The sequence below is a fragment of the Melanerpes formicivorus genome, unplaced genomic scaffold (genome assembly GCF_026170545.1).
Source record: "Melanerpes formicivorus ecotype bairdi unplaced genomic scaffold, bMelFor1.0.p_v2 SCAF_1, whole genome shotgun sequence".
In the NCBI taxonomy this organism is placed as follows: domain Eukaryota; kingdom Metazoa; phylum Chordata; class Aves; order Piciformes; family Picidae; genus Melanerpes; species Melanerpes formicivorus.
Genome location: NW_027142353.1, coordinates 35,108,098 through 35,126,903, shown reverse-complemented (window position 1 = coordinate 35,126,903; position 18,806 = coordinate 35,108,098). Strand labels below are relative to the sequence as shown.

The 18,806-nt window shown below is 47.1% G+C and overlaps 1 protein-coding gene across 1 annotated transcript in view; it reads left to right on the top strand.

Annotated features, from left to right (window-relative positions):
* Positions 1–646: 646 nt before the first annotated feature.
* GAB2 (GRB2 associated binding protein 2) overlaps positions 647–18,806 on the top strand; it is a 143,291-nt gene continuing 125,131 nt past the window's right edge. Inside the window, exon 1 of the mRNA XM_068140026.1 lies at positions 647–845. Coding sequence (XP_067996127.1) covers positions 774–845 — 72 coding nt within the window. The 5' untranslated portion in view covers positions 647–773. The remainder of the gene's footprint in view (positions 846–18,806) is intronic.

Below are 18,806 nucleotides of genomic sequence, written 5' to 3'. Positions count from 1 at the left end.
CCCCTTCCAGTGGGCACAGCTCCATTATTTAAAAATCGATAGTAAAATATGAAGTTTTTATTGATTTCCCTCAATTGTTTTCTTTTTTTCTTTCTCTTTCTCTCTCTCTTTTTTTTTTTTTTTTTCCAATCCATCCAGAAGGGTTTTTGCTATCTCTGGTGTTTGTCTGTTTCTTACTCAACCTCTTTTGTTTTTCTATGGCACCTTCATCTCACACACAAGCCCCTGAGCGTATCAGGGCCAAAGACAGCCTCTTCTTTCTGTGGTGAGAAGGACCTTCTCCATCGGGAAAACGGCTCCTGGGGGATTGAACCCTACAGTGCAGGGGTTGGTGGCGGTGGGGGATGGGATGTACTTTTTGATGAAGGCAGCGTGATGCGGGTCACCTGCTGCGATCTGGATGAAGTTTCCCTATAGGCACTGTCTGAGTTTATGAGGGGCCGGGGGTAGAGGCAACCCCTCTCGGAGACCGAGCAGCCCCTCTGCCCCGCGGGGTTTGTATCTTTAAAGCAGCTGGCGGGGCGCCGGGCCGGGCCGGGCTGGAGGCGTGGTGAGCCGGGGAAGGAGCCAGTTTCCTGCTTCCCCGCTCGCAGCCGGGCGGTGGCGGCGGGGGGAGGCGCTCGTCTCCCCCCACCCCCCACCCCAATCTATCCATCCATCCTTCCATCCATCTATCCACCCACCCATTCATCCACTCATCCACCCACCCACCGCCCTCCATGGGCCGGCGCTGCCGGCGCTGAGCGCCGGGGAGGCAGCGCCCGGCTGCCGCGATGAGCGGCGGGGAGGTGGTGTGCTCGGGTTGGCTCCGAAAGTCACCGCCAGAGAAGAAGTTACGGAGATACGTAAGTCTCAGACCACCCCAGCTCATCTTTACCGAGATTTCTCTCCGGGAAAGCCGGGATTCCCTCTCCCACCCCACCCTTACCCTTCCTCCGGCAGCCACCGCCCGCCTCTGGTGCACCTGCCGCTACCAAGGGCTTGGCGTGCCCCTCGCCCGGGAGGGGTTGGTCGTGGCTCGCTGACACCCGGGGAATTGGGGGTGGGTGCATCTCCGAGCCCCCACCCTCCAGCTCGTCTTTGCTCCGGGGCTGCTGATGGGCACGGCCGGAGCGGGTACTCGGGTTCGGGGTAGTACTTGATGCGCCCCGTGGTGGCCGGGCTCGCCCGGGACCTGCCGTTTTCACACCCCTTCCTTTGAAGTCGTGGGGTTTCGGGGAGGTTGGAAATACCTTTGTCCCAAAGAGTAAAGGTGATTTTGGCTCCCCCCGCCCAACTCCCCCATAACGGTCACTTTCCCCCCTCCCCACACGCGGCTCCTATCAATGATTGAACGTTCCAGCCCTTTGAAGACAGCACCAGTAGCGCTTCGATAGCTTTAGTGTTGTTAGCGGCTGAGATCAAACACTTCAAAGAAGTTGTAAAAAAGAGGGTCCAAATGCCACCCCGCCACATTCCCCACTCATTGAAAGAAATAACTGTTCCTTGTGTCCTCTGCCTGAGGGTCTCGCCATGCCCACAAATGTTAGCGCTCGGAGTCGCGTCTTCGGGCAGCTGCCATCCTATGACTCTGCACATCGCTCCCCGGGATGAAGCCAGGGTCCTACTCCCTGACTCCAGTCACCGACCTCAGACGGGCTTCAGTTGGCTGGGATGCAGCCAAGGGGAGACAGCTGGATGCTCTCCCTTCTTGGGGGAGGAGGGGGGGTACACATGACACACACCAGCCACATCGTCCTTTAGTTCCGTTGCTTTCGCCCGCGTGTGTTTTGGGAACGGCAGGCAGAGCAAGTGCAGCTGGTGTCTCCCCAGTGCCTGTTATTGATTGATGTGGAAGCATTGCTGCCCACCCTGGGGAGGGAGGTGGGTGTCTGTAGTACCATATCACAGGCTGGGGCAGGGCTGGAGGGGTATCTGATTTGTGATCTGGTGTTATTAGTCTTGTCCAAAAGGGGTGCACCCCACAGACGTCAATGGTGCCACATTCTTTTGCATGTCCTGTCGTTCTTGGCAGTCCTTTCCTTGTGTGCTTCATCCCCTGTGAGGTTGGCTGTGGGATGGAGCTGTGTAGGAATTCTGTTCTTTTCCTCCCTGTCTCCCCAAACGTACCAAGACAAAGGTAAAACCGGGTGTTTACACAGGAAATATCAACCCCTAATGTCTGTAGGCAGGCTTTGTGGGAGACGGACGGAATGACTTTGTGCACGCTGAACTGTGGAGGATGCTTTTAGCTTAATGGAGCAAAGCACCTTCCTCCTGCAGAAATCAACTAATTGCTGATCCTGAGTCACCAGTGGCCTTAACTCATCAAACTTCATTAGCTCCCCCAGCATCTGCCCTGTGAAAGGGTACTTGCAGCACCTTCTGAATATCCAGCCTGTGCTCCGGCATTCCAAGGAGTGTTGAATAAATCTATTAAATGCTCCACGCGAGGGTGTGCCACGCCAGCAGTTAGCGCTCATTATCCATGTGCGTAAGAGTGTTCTTCATCCAGATCTGTTCCAAAGTGCTTTGCAAGCCACCTATCTTTTCAAAACATCCTCACTGCACCAAGAGGAAGCACGGCTGTCCCACGCAGCCTGCGCGGGGCAGGAAGCGATGCTCGGCAGATGTCACTTGAGGGGATCTCTGCGCTGGAGCGGTCCCGGCGCTGTGGTCAGTGGGACTTCCCTTCCCTTGTGCTGGCTTCCTGCATCGGTGGCTGGATTTGAAAACATTGGCCTTAGCTTGGAGTGCATTTGGCTTTCCCCTTGCTCTTTAATGCATTGCTATTAATATAATATTTATACAACCGCCTTGTGCGTTCAGGATGTTGATGCGTTGAGCAAGTTCATAGAATCATAGAATGGTTTGGGTTGGAAGGGACCTTAAAACTCATCTAGTTCCAACCCCTGTGTCATAGGCAGGGACGCCTTCTACTAAACCAGGTTGTTCAAGGCCTCATCCAACCTTGTCTTGAACACCTCCAGGCAGGGGACAGCCACAACCTCCCTGGGCAACCTGCTCCAGTGTCTTATCACCCTTACTGTAAAGAATTTATTTCTAATATCCAGTCTAAATTGTTCTCTTCAACAGCAGTTCAGAGCACGTAGATGTGATCAAGCCTGGTGGGTTTGCTCTCCTAAAACCTACCTTCATCTGCACCAAATCCTTATGATGGGAATTTGTTTTTCTTGCACAGAAGGCAGGTTTCCAGCCAGCACTGTGTTACACTGTCTTTTCTAGGCACTCAAAGGGAAGGCTTCACCCCTTTCCTTATACCTTCAGTTTATATTCTGCTTGGAGACCTCAAAGGAGGAATCTCAGGATGCAGGATGCTGCTAATTGGGTTTGAAGTTCCTGCTCTGCCTGTATTGACACAGAGAAGATGATGAATTTATTGTTTCTTTGACAAATGCATTTCCAATATACATGTCTGCACATGGGTGTGTTGCTGGTGCTGTCTTTGAAATGCTCTGCTTTTCTAAACCTGCTTTTGTTTAGGTTTTACTCTTCAAGTAGATCCTTGCCAAGAGAGGAAGGTGCAAAATTTTCTTTCTAACATCCATCCAGAGTGGTTGGGGAAGAGGCCTCAGCATTTGTACCTGCTGAGTTTCACTCTAGAGGACTGCACTTAGATGAGACTGGGGCATATTGTGCAAAGGACCTCTTTGGACAGTGCTTTGGGAATCACTCTTCCACTGGAGGCCATTCAAGTGATCAAACAATGACTGTTTCAAGGCTGAGATGAATTGTGCTTATTTTCTGCCTTGTAACTGGGGACAGGGGTTCATGTAGACCCTAGGCACTTTGACCATTATAGGTGCTGTAGATGCTACTGATAATAGTTACTAGATAGATGCTACTTGTAATAAAGGGTAACCAAACAATTGAAGGTCAAAAATAACTGAGAACCCAAGATCCCACCTTTACCTTCATCCTGCCAGGGGCTTCAAACTCCATTATCTGCTTGCTTGGTTGTTTTTTGGGTTTCATTGGGGTTTTTTGAGACAAACACTTTTGTACCTTCGTAGAATCACAGAGTGATTTGGGTGGGAAGGGACTTTTCAAGGTCATGTCCAAACCCTTCTGCAGTCAGCAGGGGCATCTTCAACCAGATCAGGTTGCTCAGAGCCCCATCCAACTGATTTGAAATGTTTCCAAGAATGGGGCATCTATCACCTCTCTGGGCAACCTGTGCCAGTGTCTCACCACTCTCAGTGTAAAAAATGTCTCCCTTCTATGTAGTCTAAATCTCCCTTCTTTTAGTTTAAAACCATCACCTCTTGTACTATTGGAACAGGCCCTGCTGCAAAGTCTGTCCCCACTTTCTCTCCTTCTGACTTCCATCCCTGGAAGGGTCTCCTTGTACACAAAGCACAGAGCTGTCCTTTAATTCTCCTCTTGGCTGCTGCTTAAAACATCCATGAGAAAAAAAGAAAAAAAAATGACATTAAAAAAAATCCCTAATCCCTAAACAAACTTCTTGGCTTTGGTTGTGTGACTGCTGAGCCGAGACCAGCGCATGTTGCGCTGACTCACTGTCTCCTGGTGCTCTCCTGCTGGACATGCCTGTCTGTTGTCTCCTGAGTTAGACGTGGGTTTGGAGTGGTGTTTTGTGTCTCTCCACTGCCTGGCACGATGGGATTTGGGGGTGGGCTCTCTGGCAGAAAAACAACGTCAAAAATAACTCTGTCCTTGCAGAGCAGCTCTTGGCTTCCCTTTGTCACATCATTGAGCTTTGCCTCTTCATTTCTGTTCCGTGGAGTCAGTGTCTCTTCTGTCTGCCTGAGAAGTGTATCTACAACTCCAAATAAAACAGAAACCTCTCATCTCACACTGGTTTTACAATACTTCAGTGCTCTCCCCTCTCCCCGCCCCCCCTTACTAGTTTAAGTGGATGGAGAGTGTGGCTTTTTGCATCAGTGCTTATTTCTACATCAAGCAGAAGCAGTTTAATCAAGGACATCAGAAGGCCTGCTCTTCTCTGGTGGGGTGAGCAGAGAGCTTAAGGGGTTATAACAGGATGATTTACAGATTGCAGCCCTATTCTTAGGGGTGGCTCCCTGAAGAGGGGCTTCTTTTAGCTGCTGAAATGGTTTCTTCATGTCCCTCTTGATAAGGGGTGTCCTCATTAAATGAGGATGTAGGATGTGGACTGAAGTAGGACCACCGGAGTCTTATGGTGGAGTTTGACATGGTGCTAATTGGGATGAAATTTCATAGCAGGGAGAAGAAGGGACATCCCTTTAATCCTGCAGCAAAACACAAAGAAATGGGTATTAAGCAAAGTGATTTCCTTTTTTCCCCCCCTCTAAGGAATTTTAATGGGTCACTCCTGTGTCCAGCTGTGCCATGGCTGGTTCAGGAGTTCAGGATGCTCACCTCTACCAAACGTAGGAAGTGATTGCAGAAACTCCAGGGAACAGCACCAAAAATGAGCAGAAACCTAGAAAACATGGGAATACTGAAGGAAATGAAGTTGTTTAGTCTAGGGATGAGAGGACTGAGAGGAGAAATGAGAGTCCTTGAGCATGTCAAAGGTAGCAGAGAAGGGGAAGGGAGTAAACTGTTCTTTGTGGCCAGTGGTCGGAGGCCAAGAAGTGCTGAGCTCAAACTGCAGCAAGGGAAACAAGCGTTAGGAAAAGAATTCCTAACCTCTGATTGCCAGAGGAGTGGAGCAGTGGAACAGCTGTTTGAGATGGGCTCGGAGTCTCCATCAGTGGAAGGTTGGCCAAACTGAACTTCAGGAGACCTGATCCTTTTTGAAGCAGTGGAATAAATTTGACAAATTGTCCCAAAGTCCCTTCCAGTGCTGGCTTAGGTGAATTTATGGCTTTTGAGCCTGAATTTAGGCTCAGAATCTATACAATTCTGAGGCTTTTGGGCACAAATCATGTCAGCCAAATCTGCTGATGAGACTCAGGGAAGCCCTCTGACCCAGTGCAAGCAGGTTCTTTGCCAAGAGTTTTGACAGCACTGAACTTCATGACTTTGCATCTTATCCCAGCTGTCAAGCTGCCTTGCTTCACCCTGCTCCTCCCATGTAATCTCCAGGCTTGATTTGAAAAGTCCATCAGACATCTTAGCTGTTGTCATCTGCCTCATGATTCAGAGGAGGGATGAACACTTGCTCCACCAGAGAAGGTTTTGCAGGTCAAGGGGTGCATTTTGCTTGCAAAGGCAGTGCCCATGAGCACTCCTGCAGCACCACCTCTCTTGTGCAATGCTGCACAAAGGTCATGCTCTGTAACTTGTTTCTCTGCTGCATCAGTACTGGTGAGTCAAAACACTCAACCTTTTCCCTGCAGCTTTCTCTTGGGGTAATTTTTTTGAGTGTGGGGTTGCATTCCTTTGCCCACTGATCAGATGGTGGTGCGTTGTCATCATGCTCTTGATCTAGTAACTTGCAGCTATTTGAGGGATGGTTGTGGAGTTGATGGAGCTAAAATTTTCTTGGTTGTAGCAGGTGACAAAGAAAGGGGCAACCACAGACCAGCTTTGGAGATTCAGGTTAGGTCTTTAGGAAAGCTCCTCCAGTAAGAGGATTGTGTTGTAGGGGAATAGGTTCTCCCAGAGTCTCACTCTTTGGAGATTTTCAAGATTTGCCTACAGAAAATCCCAGCTGACCTGATCTAATCACACCTCAAGTGCAAGGTTGGATGACCTCCTGATGTGCCTCCAACCCAGCATTTCTGGTACCTCTGTGGCATAATGCAGCATGGAAGCAATGTGGCTGCTTTAAGCCCAGCTCTGTGCAGGCAGATAGTCCTTGTTTTGCTGGCTACCAACAGGAGCAACCTGGAGAAAGTGCTGTGCTAGGGTAGCTCTTCAGCTACTGAAACTCAAACTGGTTTGGTCAGGGCTAACCCACTTGTCTCCTGAGTCATTGCATCGTTTGAGGTGGACGTGCACGTAGAGGTAAGGAGGGCACATGTTGTGTGGCGAGTGAAACCAAAGTATTTCCCTGCTGCTTCGGCTTTGCTGAGAAGCTTGAGTAAATCTTCAGCTGTCTGTCATGACTTCAGAGCTGGCTGATGGTCCTGGAAAAGCCCACAGCAGGTGTCAGGGATTGATGGTGGCAAAGCACAGGTTGAACTTAAGAGAGACAAACAATACTTAAGGAAAGTGTAACAGGAAGCTGATTTCATTTATCTTTGGAAGAGAGCAGAAGTGATACTGAAAGCCATTTTTTTCCTCTCTTTTTTTAAGCAAGTGTGAGATGCAAGAGGTGATGTAATAGTGTTTACCAGACCAAAGCACAAAATTTATAGTAGTGACTCAAAGGCAGAGAAAATATTATTTATGTGGATTGCAGTAGCAGCTGAGGTGACTGGAATTGGGGCTTGATATTCTGGATGTGTGGTAAGACTACATCTGCCCTGAAAGTTCTGGTCAGATGAGGTAACCAAGGCATGCAGAAAGTCAGTGGTTTGGCTGCACTTGTGTTCAGGGTCATTCCCACAGCTGGGAACTCAGCTTGATCACTTCTACCTGAGCCAGGGAGTTCTGAGATGCTCACAGGCTGCTGGGGATGTGTGAAGCCATGGGAAGAGGTTGCACCTGGTCCTCAGAACTACATAGTACTTCTAGCAGGGATTTAGATTATAGAATCACAGAATATTTTGAGTTGTAAGGGACTTTAAAGATCATCTAATTCCAACTCCTCTGCCATGAAAAGGGACACCTTCTACTAGACCAGGTTGCTCAAGGCCTCATTAAACCTGTTCTTGAACACCTCCAGGGAGAGTTATCAAGGTCATCAAGGCTCAAAATCACCACCAAGATGAGATGAGGATTTGATATACAATATCATGAGATTAAATGGACTCAAATTGCACCGGGGGAGGTTTAGATTGGATATCAGGAAAAATTTCTTCACCAAAAGGGTCATCAGGCACTGGAACAGGCTGCCCAGAGAAGTGGTCGAGTCACCATCCCTGGAGGTGTTTAAAAGACTTTTGGATGAGATGCTTAGGGACATGGTGTACCAGTTGTGCACAGGGAGATGTTGGGTTGTGGTAAGACTTGGTCACCTTAAGATCTTTTCCAACCTGGCAATTCTATGATCCAAATGATTTGGAGATAACTGCTTTTGATTTTGATATAAACTGCTCTTCCTTTCAGTACTCCTGTCAAGTCTTTAAAGTCTCCATTGTAAAGCTTAAATGAATCTTACAGCACCTAGCAGTGGTGACAAGTGTATTTATCTCCATCTCAAGAGGCAGGAGAAATGGAGAGGCAGCCTTGATTTACTGCAAGGTGCACAGAGAGCAGCAATAGAGCTGAAAGAGGTTTGTGAACTGCTGTCGCTGCCATTCTGCATGGCCTCTCCTTTACCTCTCAGCCCTTCTCCATAGGGATAGACCAAGAATTTATGCAAAGGTGTTAAGCCCAGGATGACAATATGCAAATGCTTACTATTCCACCCCATCCTGTGGCTGGGTGATTTTATGGGATTTTAGTTGTGGCACACCTTGGCATATATTTGGTCGAGAGGTTTCATGCAAATACAGGCTGTTGTGATTTCCTCACCTGGAGCTGCAAGTGGGAAGACTGGCCCTGCCACCAAGGTGCTGGAGAGCCTGGCCCATGCCAACATCTGGTTCTGAAGAGCTGAGCATCCAAAAAGCCTCCTTGAAACATCCTAGATCTCTTCTATTGGTCACTGAGCAGCAGCTACAGTAGAGGTCCTCGTGCAGATGAATAAATTTGGTGCAGATTTGCCATCCAAAGTTTCACTTGGTGTCTCCACAGTCTAGTTGTGGCTCCTGTAATTCTGTTCAAATAATGAAAATAGCTTGAGAAATTTAACTCCTCATTCTTCTTTGCATATCAGATGATCTCTGTGCATTACCTCTGGTTCTTTTCCAGCATGGAGCACTGTGAGCACAAAGGGAGCAGAGTGAGGAAAGGCTGGATTGGGTTTTTATTTGCCTTTTCCAGTCTGTTAATCCATCTGAGAAGTCACTGGTGCTAGAAATTACTTGTTTGCACTCTTGCACAGCACTATGTTAATATCCTGCTATAGCTGGATGATTTTAGGCAAAAGCTGTCAGAGCTGCTGGCCTGGAAATGCTGGTGTGAAGTAGTCCAGGTCTGACTCTCACAGAAGGAGAGAATCACAGAATTAACCAGGTTGGAAAAGACCTCCAAGATCCTGAAGTCCAACCTATCACCCGACACCATCTAATCAACTAAACCATGGTGCTAAATGCCTCATCCAGGCTTAGTATAAACACTTCCAGGGACGGTGACTCCACCACCTCCCTGGGCAGCACATTCCAATGGCCGATCTCTCTTTCTGGGAAGAATTTCTTCCTAACATCCAGCCTAAATGTCCCCTGGCACAGCTTGAGACTATTCTCATGTTCTGTCACAGGTTACATAGGAGAAGAGACCAACCCCCACCTGGCTTCAACCTCCTTTCAGGAAATTGTAGAGAGCAATAAGGTCTCCCCTGAGCCTCCTCTTCTCCAGGCTAAACAACCCCAGCTCTCTCAGCCTCTCCTCATAGGGCTGTGCTCCAAACCCCTCACCAGCTTTGTTGCCCTTCTCTGTACACATTCGAGCAACTCAACATCTTTCTGAAACTGAAGTGGGTTTGCTCTTTCAGACTGAACCTGGAGAAACTGGATCAGCACCTGGAACCTTGCTGCCAAGAAATTAAGCTGTTGGAGCAGGTCCAGAGGATGGCAACAAAAAAATCATTAGAGGGCTGGAGCACTTCTACTTTGAGAGAGAGAGAGAGAGAGAGAGTTGAGGTTGTTCAGCCTGAAGAAGGGTCTGGAAAGACCTTACTGCAGCCTCTTAATGCTTAAAGGGGCCCATAAGAAAGCTGGGGATGATCTTTTCAGCAGGGCCTGTTGTGACAGGACAAGGGGTGATGGTTTGAAACTAAAAGAGGGAGATTCAGAATAGATAGGAGAAAAAAAAAAAAATTCCAGTGATGAAACTTTGTCCTAGGTTGCCCAGAGAGGTGATAAAAACCCCATTCCTGAAACATTCAGGGTCAGGTTTGATGGGTCTCTGAGCAATCTGATGTGGTTTAAGATGTCCCTGGTCACTGCAAGGGGGTTGGACTAGATGACCTTTAAAAGTCCCTTCCAACCCCATGATTCTATGATTTAAGTGAAACCAGCTTTTCGGTTATCACAGATTAAACCAGCAGCAAACTGCCAGTGAACGCTGGAGGCTGCATAGATGCAGACGGTGTGGAGCATCTCTTTTCTTTCTTTGTATGATTAGCAAGAGAAAAGGCAAATGTTCAGCATGTGAAATCACAGAGGACAGACTTGAGATCTCAAGGCTGCATGCACACCTCTTGGCAAAGATGCTTGCACCAAAGATGTGTCTGCAACAACCTGGCTTTCAGACGTACAGAGAGGAATTCCTCAAGGTCACCACACAGACCTGCAGTACTTATGTCATCAATCACATCTAGCCATACAGCAACTTAAGTGAGTGCTGTGTTTAAATGTAAAAGCAGACAAATAAATAAAACAGTCAGCTTTGCTCAAAAATAAAAGCTTGTATTTGTCTTAGCCTGCAAGTTGTGCCTTTAAAGGACAGGAGGAAAATAGGAGTGCTGGGAGCATATGTTTCTTGCTGCATAAGACAGCCAGCAGTGCCTGTTTCTCCCATGAATTGGGAATAATTTGATGCCAGCAACCTGGAGGGGTGGGGTGGGATTTCATCTCTGGATTTGTGTTTTCAGATTCAGTTCCTCTTGTGTGTTTTTTTCTGAGCTCTTGCACAGCTTTCCTGGAGAAGGTTAGGAAATCTTGCATCAGTCTGGTTGTCTGCCTTACACCAATACCTAGAAATGAACTTCTCATTTCAAATGTGAATATTCTCACCCCAATATGATGCGTGTTCAAGGTAGGAGCCTCACTCTTGGATCACAGCTAGGACATTTTTAGTTATAGTTTAAATCTGGCTTTGAGGCAGGACCAATTGAGAACAGCTTTTAGACATTTTGGTATTAAGCATTTAGATTGCTCCTTCCTTTCCATTGCTTGGAAAGCTTTTCCATGTCTGCCTCCTCTGGATTCTTCTTCAGATGGCCTCTGAATTTTTAAATCCTGTTTGCCCAGTCTCTCTTTTTCCTGTAAATCTGTTGACAGAAATAGCTTCTGGTTGTTTGGTTTGGGGTTTGGGGGAGACATCCAAATTATTTCCACCAGGTCTCTTTGATCTAAGGTGCTGTCCTCATGGCATCTCAGTACTTGTTATGATCTTATTCCGTTTCAACCTCCTATTTTCCAAAGGCGTTTGCTTTGGAAGGCATTTAGACATCTCTTTGGGGGACTTCCAGCTCCTGCATCCATATGGTAAGATGGAAATAACATTTTGAGTCAAAGATTTGTGTTCTTTGGAATTCTGTAGATCTTCAGCAATTACATTTTGCTGATGATGACAGCTGCTCCCCCACCCATTGAGGTTCCTCACTGACCTTCTGAATGTCCCCATGAACTTGTATGTGGCTGCCAAAGGATGCAAGTTGACTTGGAACTGGAATGGGCATTGGAATAGGTTGCCCAGGAAGGTGGTGGAGTCATCATTCCTGGAGGTGTTCAAGAAACCTGTGGGTGTGACAATTTGGGACATGCTTTAATGGCCATGGTGGTGTTAGGTTAACAGCTGGACTTGATGATCTTAGAGTCTTTTCCAACTGAAACAATTCCATGATTCTATGACTGCTAAACAAACTCCTTGCCCCTTAATGTAGTACTCCAACAGTGATCATGTCTTGTTTCCAAAACCAATTTGTAAGCCTTCCTTTCCCTCCTCTTTTCTGGTGACTTTGAGGTGTTTGCTAGATGTTCTGCTTCACAGAGTTGTGTCACACGTTCATTGTAGGTCTCGCACTCTGTGCTGCTATTGAACTGGGTGGTACTTGTGTTTGTCTGCATTTTATTCTCTCATAGTGTTGTCAGCAATCATGGCAAATGGGGTTATTAGTCACTGCTACTGATCTGTTCTGCAGATATCTATCCACATACTTATTTAAGCATCTTTGGGGAATTTTGATAGAATCATAGACTTGGTTTCATTGAAAAAGACCTCTAGGATCATCAAGTCCAACTGTCAACCCAACACCACCATGGCAATTAAACCATGGTCTGAAGTGTCTTCTGAACACCTCCAAGGATGGTGCCTCAACCACCTTGCTGGGCATCCTATTTCAGTGCCTCACCAATGCTTGTTGTTTGTTTGTAGGAGAAATGTGTGAGGTTTGACTGCTTCCTGAATGCTCTACCTTCTAGTGGAAGATGCTCCTGCCCGTGGCAGTGGGGTTGGAACGAGATAATTTTTAAGGTCTCTTCCAAGCCAAACCATTCTATGATTCTTGGCTTGAAACAGTGCCCTATGGATAAAGGAAGATGGGCTGTGTGATTGAGCTCAGGGTTTCAGTACTCCTTAGTTGCCTTAAAGCTGAGGGTTGGTTTCTTCTCCCTAGTATGAAGTGATAGAATGAGAGGAAATGGCCTCAAATTGTCAGGCAAGGTTTAGATTGAATATTTACTGGAAGAGTGGTCAGGCATTGGAAGGGCTGCCCAGGAAGGCGGTGGAGTCACCTTCCCTGGAGGTGTTCAAAACCCATGTAGATGTGGCAGTTAGGGACATGGTTTAATGACAATGGTGGTGTTAGGTCAACAGTTGGACTCAATGATCTTATTGTTAGCAGAAAATAGCCACTCTTCTTCCATGCCACTCACACCACACACAGCTCCTTTCTTTCTGGGTGTCTGTATTGTTCCTCAATAATTCCCTTCAGATAGGAAGCTCCTTTGCTTTGACACAGGAAGAATGGATGACTTGAGGCTTGTGTTCTCCCTCCCCCTTGCCTTCCCTGCCTCCCTCACCCCCTGTCCACCACAAGTAACATCAGACCAGAGTTTCCAGGGGGAATAGAAGGACTCATTGTTTTGGGGGTCAGGGCAGAGGGCTGGGGTGGCAAGAGAAAGGGGAGTAGAGCTGGGTGAGCCCCACTGCTACCTCAGCCTGGCCTTATATTATCCGTGGCGGCAGCCCTGCAGATAGTGAGCAGTCTATGACTGATGCAGGCATAAAATTTTCAAGGGAGGGAAATAAATACAATAAATTGAAGAAAAAAGGAAGAAAAGCAGAAGAGATGTGATGTAGGGAATGCCAAGGAGTGCGTGGGAGCCTTCTGTCTGTGCTGAGCAGAAGAGATGCTGAGAAATGATGCAGGCTGATCCCTGTTTGAGGCTTAAAATCGTTGATTGAGTTTTGAACCCATCCCTGACTGTACAGGTCCCTCTCTGAGCCCTCTGTGTGTGTGGAGTGAGGCAGGATGGGGATTTTCCTGCCAGCAGTCAGGACTTTATCCTGCAGCAATGTATGTGTGGGTGGACCCCTGACACCAGAGGCTTTGGAGAAGGGTGATGAGAGTGATTAGGAGCCTGGGAAAGCTTTACCCAACAGTCTTCTGAAATACTGAAGGACAGCCACCTTCCAAAGAAAGTGAATCAAAAAGTACCCTGAAAAAAGCCTGAAGATCAATGAACAGGGGGGTCAGCTTTGTAGCTTGGCTTGTAGATCTTCTTACTGGAGCACACCAAGGTCCTTGTCTCATGAGATAACACAAAGCGTTTGGCACATCATGAAATCAGAGAATGGTTTGGGTTGGAAGGTTAAAGATCATTTAGTTCCAGCCCCTTTGCCATGGGTAGGGACACCTTCCACTAGACCAGGGTGCCCCATCCAATATGGTGTTGAACATGGGTGGAGTATCCACAACTATTCCAGGCAACTTGTGCCAGTGCTTCACCCTCTTCTCAGTGAAGAATTTCTTTCTTAAGTCTAACCTAAAACTACCTTCTTTCAGTTTAAACCCATCACCTCTTGTCCTGTCACTGTGGTCTCTGATAAAGAGTCCCTTCCAATCATTCCTGTAACCCCCATTATGTACTGGAAGGCTGCTAAAAGATGTTCCTGGAGCCTTCTCCAGGCTGAACAACCCCAAGTCTCTCAGCCCATCCTCATTGCAGTTTATCCAGCCTCCAATCATCTTTATAGACTCCTCTGGACTCTTTCAAACAGGTTTACATCCTTCTTGGGCTGAAGACTCCAGAGATGGACTGCAGTTGAGGTCTTACCAGAGCAGAGGAGAGGAGTAAACTTTGTCCCTTGACCTGCCGCCCATGCAGCTTTGGATGCAGCCCAGACCACAATTTCCTTTCTGGGCTGCAAGTGCCCTTTGCTGCTGATACTGGTTTTCATCCACCAGCACATCTCTCCTCATGACTGCTCTCAATCACCAAAGTACAGAGAGTGTCCCACTCTGTTGCTTGAACCCGCTTGTGGAGGGGTGAGGTTTGCACTTAGGAGAGGTGATCAGATGTTTCTGATCCCTGAACATCAAACGTAGAAGGAGAGCCAGTCACAGACATGAAGACTCGCAAGATCTTTTTGTCTCTGCATCCTTCAGTAAGTTCTGCCTCTGGTTTAGATGTGTGATGGGAGAGAAACGTGCCTCATCCCACTGAGTCTGAATTTGCTCCTTTTAAAGGAGACCAGGCATAAGTAATGTGAATATCTGCCATGGTAGAAGTTCATACCAAGAAGGTGACTCTGAAAAAAGAACAAAATTGGAGTTATGAGGTTTAATCCAGTCAAACAGTTGGATAGGTCTTTCCCAGTCATAAGGGTCCCACCACCTGTCTTTTCAGAGTTTTCACCTGCAGCAGGGTGTGCTTTGGTCTGACACTACCTAGATGCAGCACCATACTGACAGAGCTGTATTTGGATCTGCTGCTCTGCACTCAAAGTCAGCCTGAGGGGGGGCCTGAAAAGATCAGACCATTGTCTCCAGCACTTGCAAAACAGGTTGGCTGAGGCTTCAACTGTGGGGGGAGAGAGGAGGGGGGAAGTCAATATGCTCTTTTTAGCATCAAATCAGTACAGCCAGCTGGCATGCAGATGGGCTGATGTATCATGTGCTGTCACAGGAGGTGTACCAAGGAGCAAGGTTTGAAGACGGAGTCATGCCTGGAGAACAAGATTGTCTGCAGGGTTTTGCTCATACTAGAGGCACTTCACGTGCAGCAGAAGACAGGATGTTTTGCAACTTGATGCCATGGACTGTGCTCCACAAAATACTCTGGGCTCAGTAGTTTGTGTTTGATGTTCACAGTAGGGCTGATAATGAACACTTGGGGCAGATGGAAACTGGACTCCAATCATTGGCCTGGGTTGGAACTGAAAATGGGGTGTGAAGTAAATTCAGTCCTGTGCTATATGTAGGATGTTTATGAGGGGGTTTTGTACAAGTGTTTGGGGCATTTGATAAAATATTCTCTTTGTGATGTTTCTCTGTCCACCCTGTTTCTTGGAAGAGCCTGCCATGACCACTTGATGCTGTGAATGCTGCCATTAAGTCTAGGTGGAGAGAAGTGTGGACCTGCTCTCTGACACGCTTGTAACTTCAGATAGGATCGAGCTGTTGAGTACCACTTGTGGATGAGAAACTTCAGGATTTGCATTTATAATTAGGAAAAAGGGTTTTTGAAGCCTATTCTTTGCATCCCTTTGTACCTGAAGCCTCCCACTAACCAAAAGTAGCTGGAGTTGTGGAGGAAGGTGAGAAGCCAGAATGACATGTTTGGGGTTTACATGCTCATCTCTCCTGCGTGCATTACTGCTGAATCAGTTGTAATTTAGGCAATTTTTTCAGTATGGAAGGGCCTGGTCAAAACCTTGGATTCATTTCCTTCAAAGTATGGGAGAGTTTTGACTAATTTTATTTTTAAAAAAGGAAAGAGACCAACAATGGAGTAGCTGTTTCCTAGAAAACCAGCATGAACAGAGATGCAGCTGCAATGCTCTCCAGCTTCTACCTCAGACATCCATTCCTGGTTGGTGTCTATTCCTGGATATTGCCATGTCTGCTTCTCCCATTTTCCCACCCTTGTCTTTTTGTATCCAAAGACCAGTGGTGTGAGCTGGGCTTGGGTGCATTTGCTGTCACCCGAGGTTTGGTCTGGTATGCAAAGGGCAGGTGTAAATATGTTTGGGCCTGTCTCTTTTCATTGGTGCCCAATGATAGGACAAAGGGCAATGGGCACAAAAGATTCCACCAAAATGTAAGGGAAAATTTCTTTCCTGTGAGAGTGACACAGCCCTGGAATAGGCTGCCCAGAGAAGTAGTGGAGTCTCCTCTGAAGACTTTCAAAACCCACCTGAGTATAATCCCTGGCAGCCTGTGCTTGGTGACCCAGCATTGTAGGGATGTTGAACCAGATAAACTCCACCATTCCATGACTCTGTAGACCTTGCACTTTCAACTCTCACTAATACTCATCCATCTACCCAGAATATTGCAGGGTCTTAGCATCATAGTGCCAAGGTGGGTTGCAAACAGCAATGGCTTTAACCTTGCACATCCCAATAAAGCAGAATATTGGTGCAGGAGGCTGGACACCCAATGGCTTTCCAAAGGAAAAATCATCATTGTGCTGCCAAGTTCCTTGCTGGATACTGAAGTCTTCCCATTGCCTGCTTTATAAATAGGAATTTAAAGTGTACATCGATTAAGTGAATCTTTTGAGGTTTGCAACAAGTCACAGAATCACAGAGACATCCAGGTTGGAAAAGACCCTCAGGATCACCAAGTCCAAGCTATAACCCTACTCTGCAAAGTTCACCCCTAAACTGTATCCCCAAGCACCACATCCAAACGACCTTTAAACACATCCAGGGTTGGCAACTCTACCACCTCCTTGGGCATCTCATTCCAATGCCTGAGTCCATTGACAGAGCTGAGAACCAGACACCAACATCCTCCTACCCTGTCTTCATCATACCAATTTCTAACCTGCATCCCAGTGTGCTCTGTCCCAGCAAGTCCAAGTTTTCTAAGCCAAGTTCACCTGGCATGTGCCTTGCCTTGAAGTCCATCAGATGGGGTTGCTTAGCCTAGAAAAGAGGAGGCTCAGGGGAGACCTTATTGCTCTCTACAGCTACCTGAAAGGAGATTGTAGACAGGTGGGGTTTGGTCTCTTCTCCCAGACAACCAGCACCAGAACAAGAGGATACTGTCTCAAGCTGCGCCAGGGGAAGTTTAGGCTGGAGGTGAGGAGAAAGTTCTTCGCAGAAAGAGTAATTGGCCATTGGGATGTGCTGCCCAGGGAAGTGGTAGAGTCACTGTCCCTGGAGGTGTTCAAAATAGGATTAGATGTGGCACTTGAAGCCATGGTTTAGTTGTCCGCAGGAGTTAGGTATTAGGTAATAGGTTGGACTTGATGATCTCTGAGGTCTTTTCCAACCTGGTTGATTCTGTGATTCTGTGAGGTTAGAAGTGAATTCAGCCTGTTTAGAAGTTCATTTAAGCTGCCAGACAGGAAGATTCAAGGAGTGGAAAGCCAATCAGACATGCAAAAGGAGGGAGAAAAGGTGAGCACTTGTCGCTGGCACTCTGTTCCATGTGGGTTTGTGCCACATTGAGTAAATCCACCAGTTGTTACAGATTTGGGAGCCACCCCATGGCAGTGCACATGTGTGTGCTGGCAGGAGAACTCAGTTGGGTAATAAGAGTAAATCTTGCCCAGTTTTGAGAGGCTGGAATTAAATGACGGTCTAATAGCGCTGCATATGATTTTGTATGGTGAGGCAGTAATTTACTATGCTGTTTTGGCCATCAGCACAACAGCTAGAGGCTGTTAAGATAATTTAGTGGTGGTTTGTGGTTCTAAATATGTTTCCATTGTGACTAAGGATTCTAATAGATATTAAATTCAGCTATGGGGGGTGTGTAGGTTGGGGAGTTTTGTTTTTATTGCATGCTCCCCAGTGTTTCTGTTATGACTTTTTAATCTGAAGGAGTAAAATGAGGGATGGCTATTAAATGTTTTTTCAATCAATCAAATGGAACTTGTAAAAGAAATAAAAACAAGCCTTGATGATGCAATTAATTTAGTGTAACCCAGTTGTTCAGCAGTGGAGCTCTGGGGTGTCCTGCTCTTGGCTGCTGATACTACAGGTGCATTGGATGATGTGCAAAGCTGTTGTAATGCAACTCATTGATTCACAGAATGGTTTGGGTTGGCTGGGAGGGACCTGAAAGATCACCTATTCCAATCCCCCGGCCATAGTCAGGGATACTCTCTACCAGACCAGATTGCTCCAGGCCTCATCCAAGTTGGCTGGAACACCTCCAGGGAGGAAGCACCCATGACTTCACTGGACAACATGTTTCAGTGTCTCACCACCCTTACTGTAAAGAATTTCTATCTGATATGTACTTCATATCTGCCCTCCTCAAGCTTCATTCCTTCTCATCCTATCACTATGAACCCTTTTAAAAAGTCCCATTCCAGCTTTCTTGTAGGCCACCTTCAGGTACTGGAAGGCTGCTATAAGGTCTCCCCAGAGCTTTCTATTCTCCAGGCTGAACAGCCCCAACTCCATGTCATATACATCTCCAATTCTTTGTCATATACAGAATCACAGTATCACAGTATCACCAAGGTTGGAAGAGACCTCAAAGATCATCAAGTCCAACCTGTCACCCAACACCTCATGACTAAACCATGGCACCAAGTGCCATGTCCAATCCCCTGTTGAACACCTCCAGGGATGGTGACTCCACCACCTCCCTGGGTAGCACATTCCAATGGCAAATTACTCTCTCAGTGAAGAACGTTCTCCTTACCTTGAACCTAAACCTCCCCTGGTGCAGCTTGAGACTGTGTCCTCTTGTTCTGGTGCTGGTTGCCTGGGAGAAGAGACCAACTCCCTCCTGGCTACAACCCCCCTTCAGGTAGTTGTAGACGGCAATAAGGTCTCCCCTGAGCCTCCTC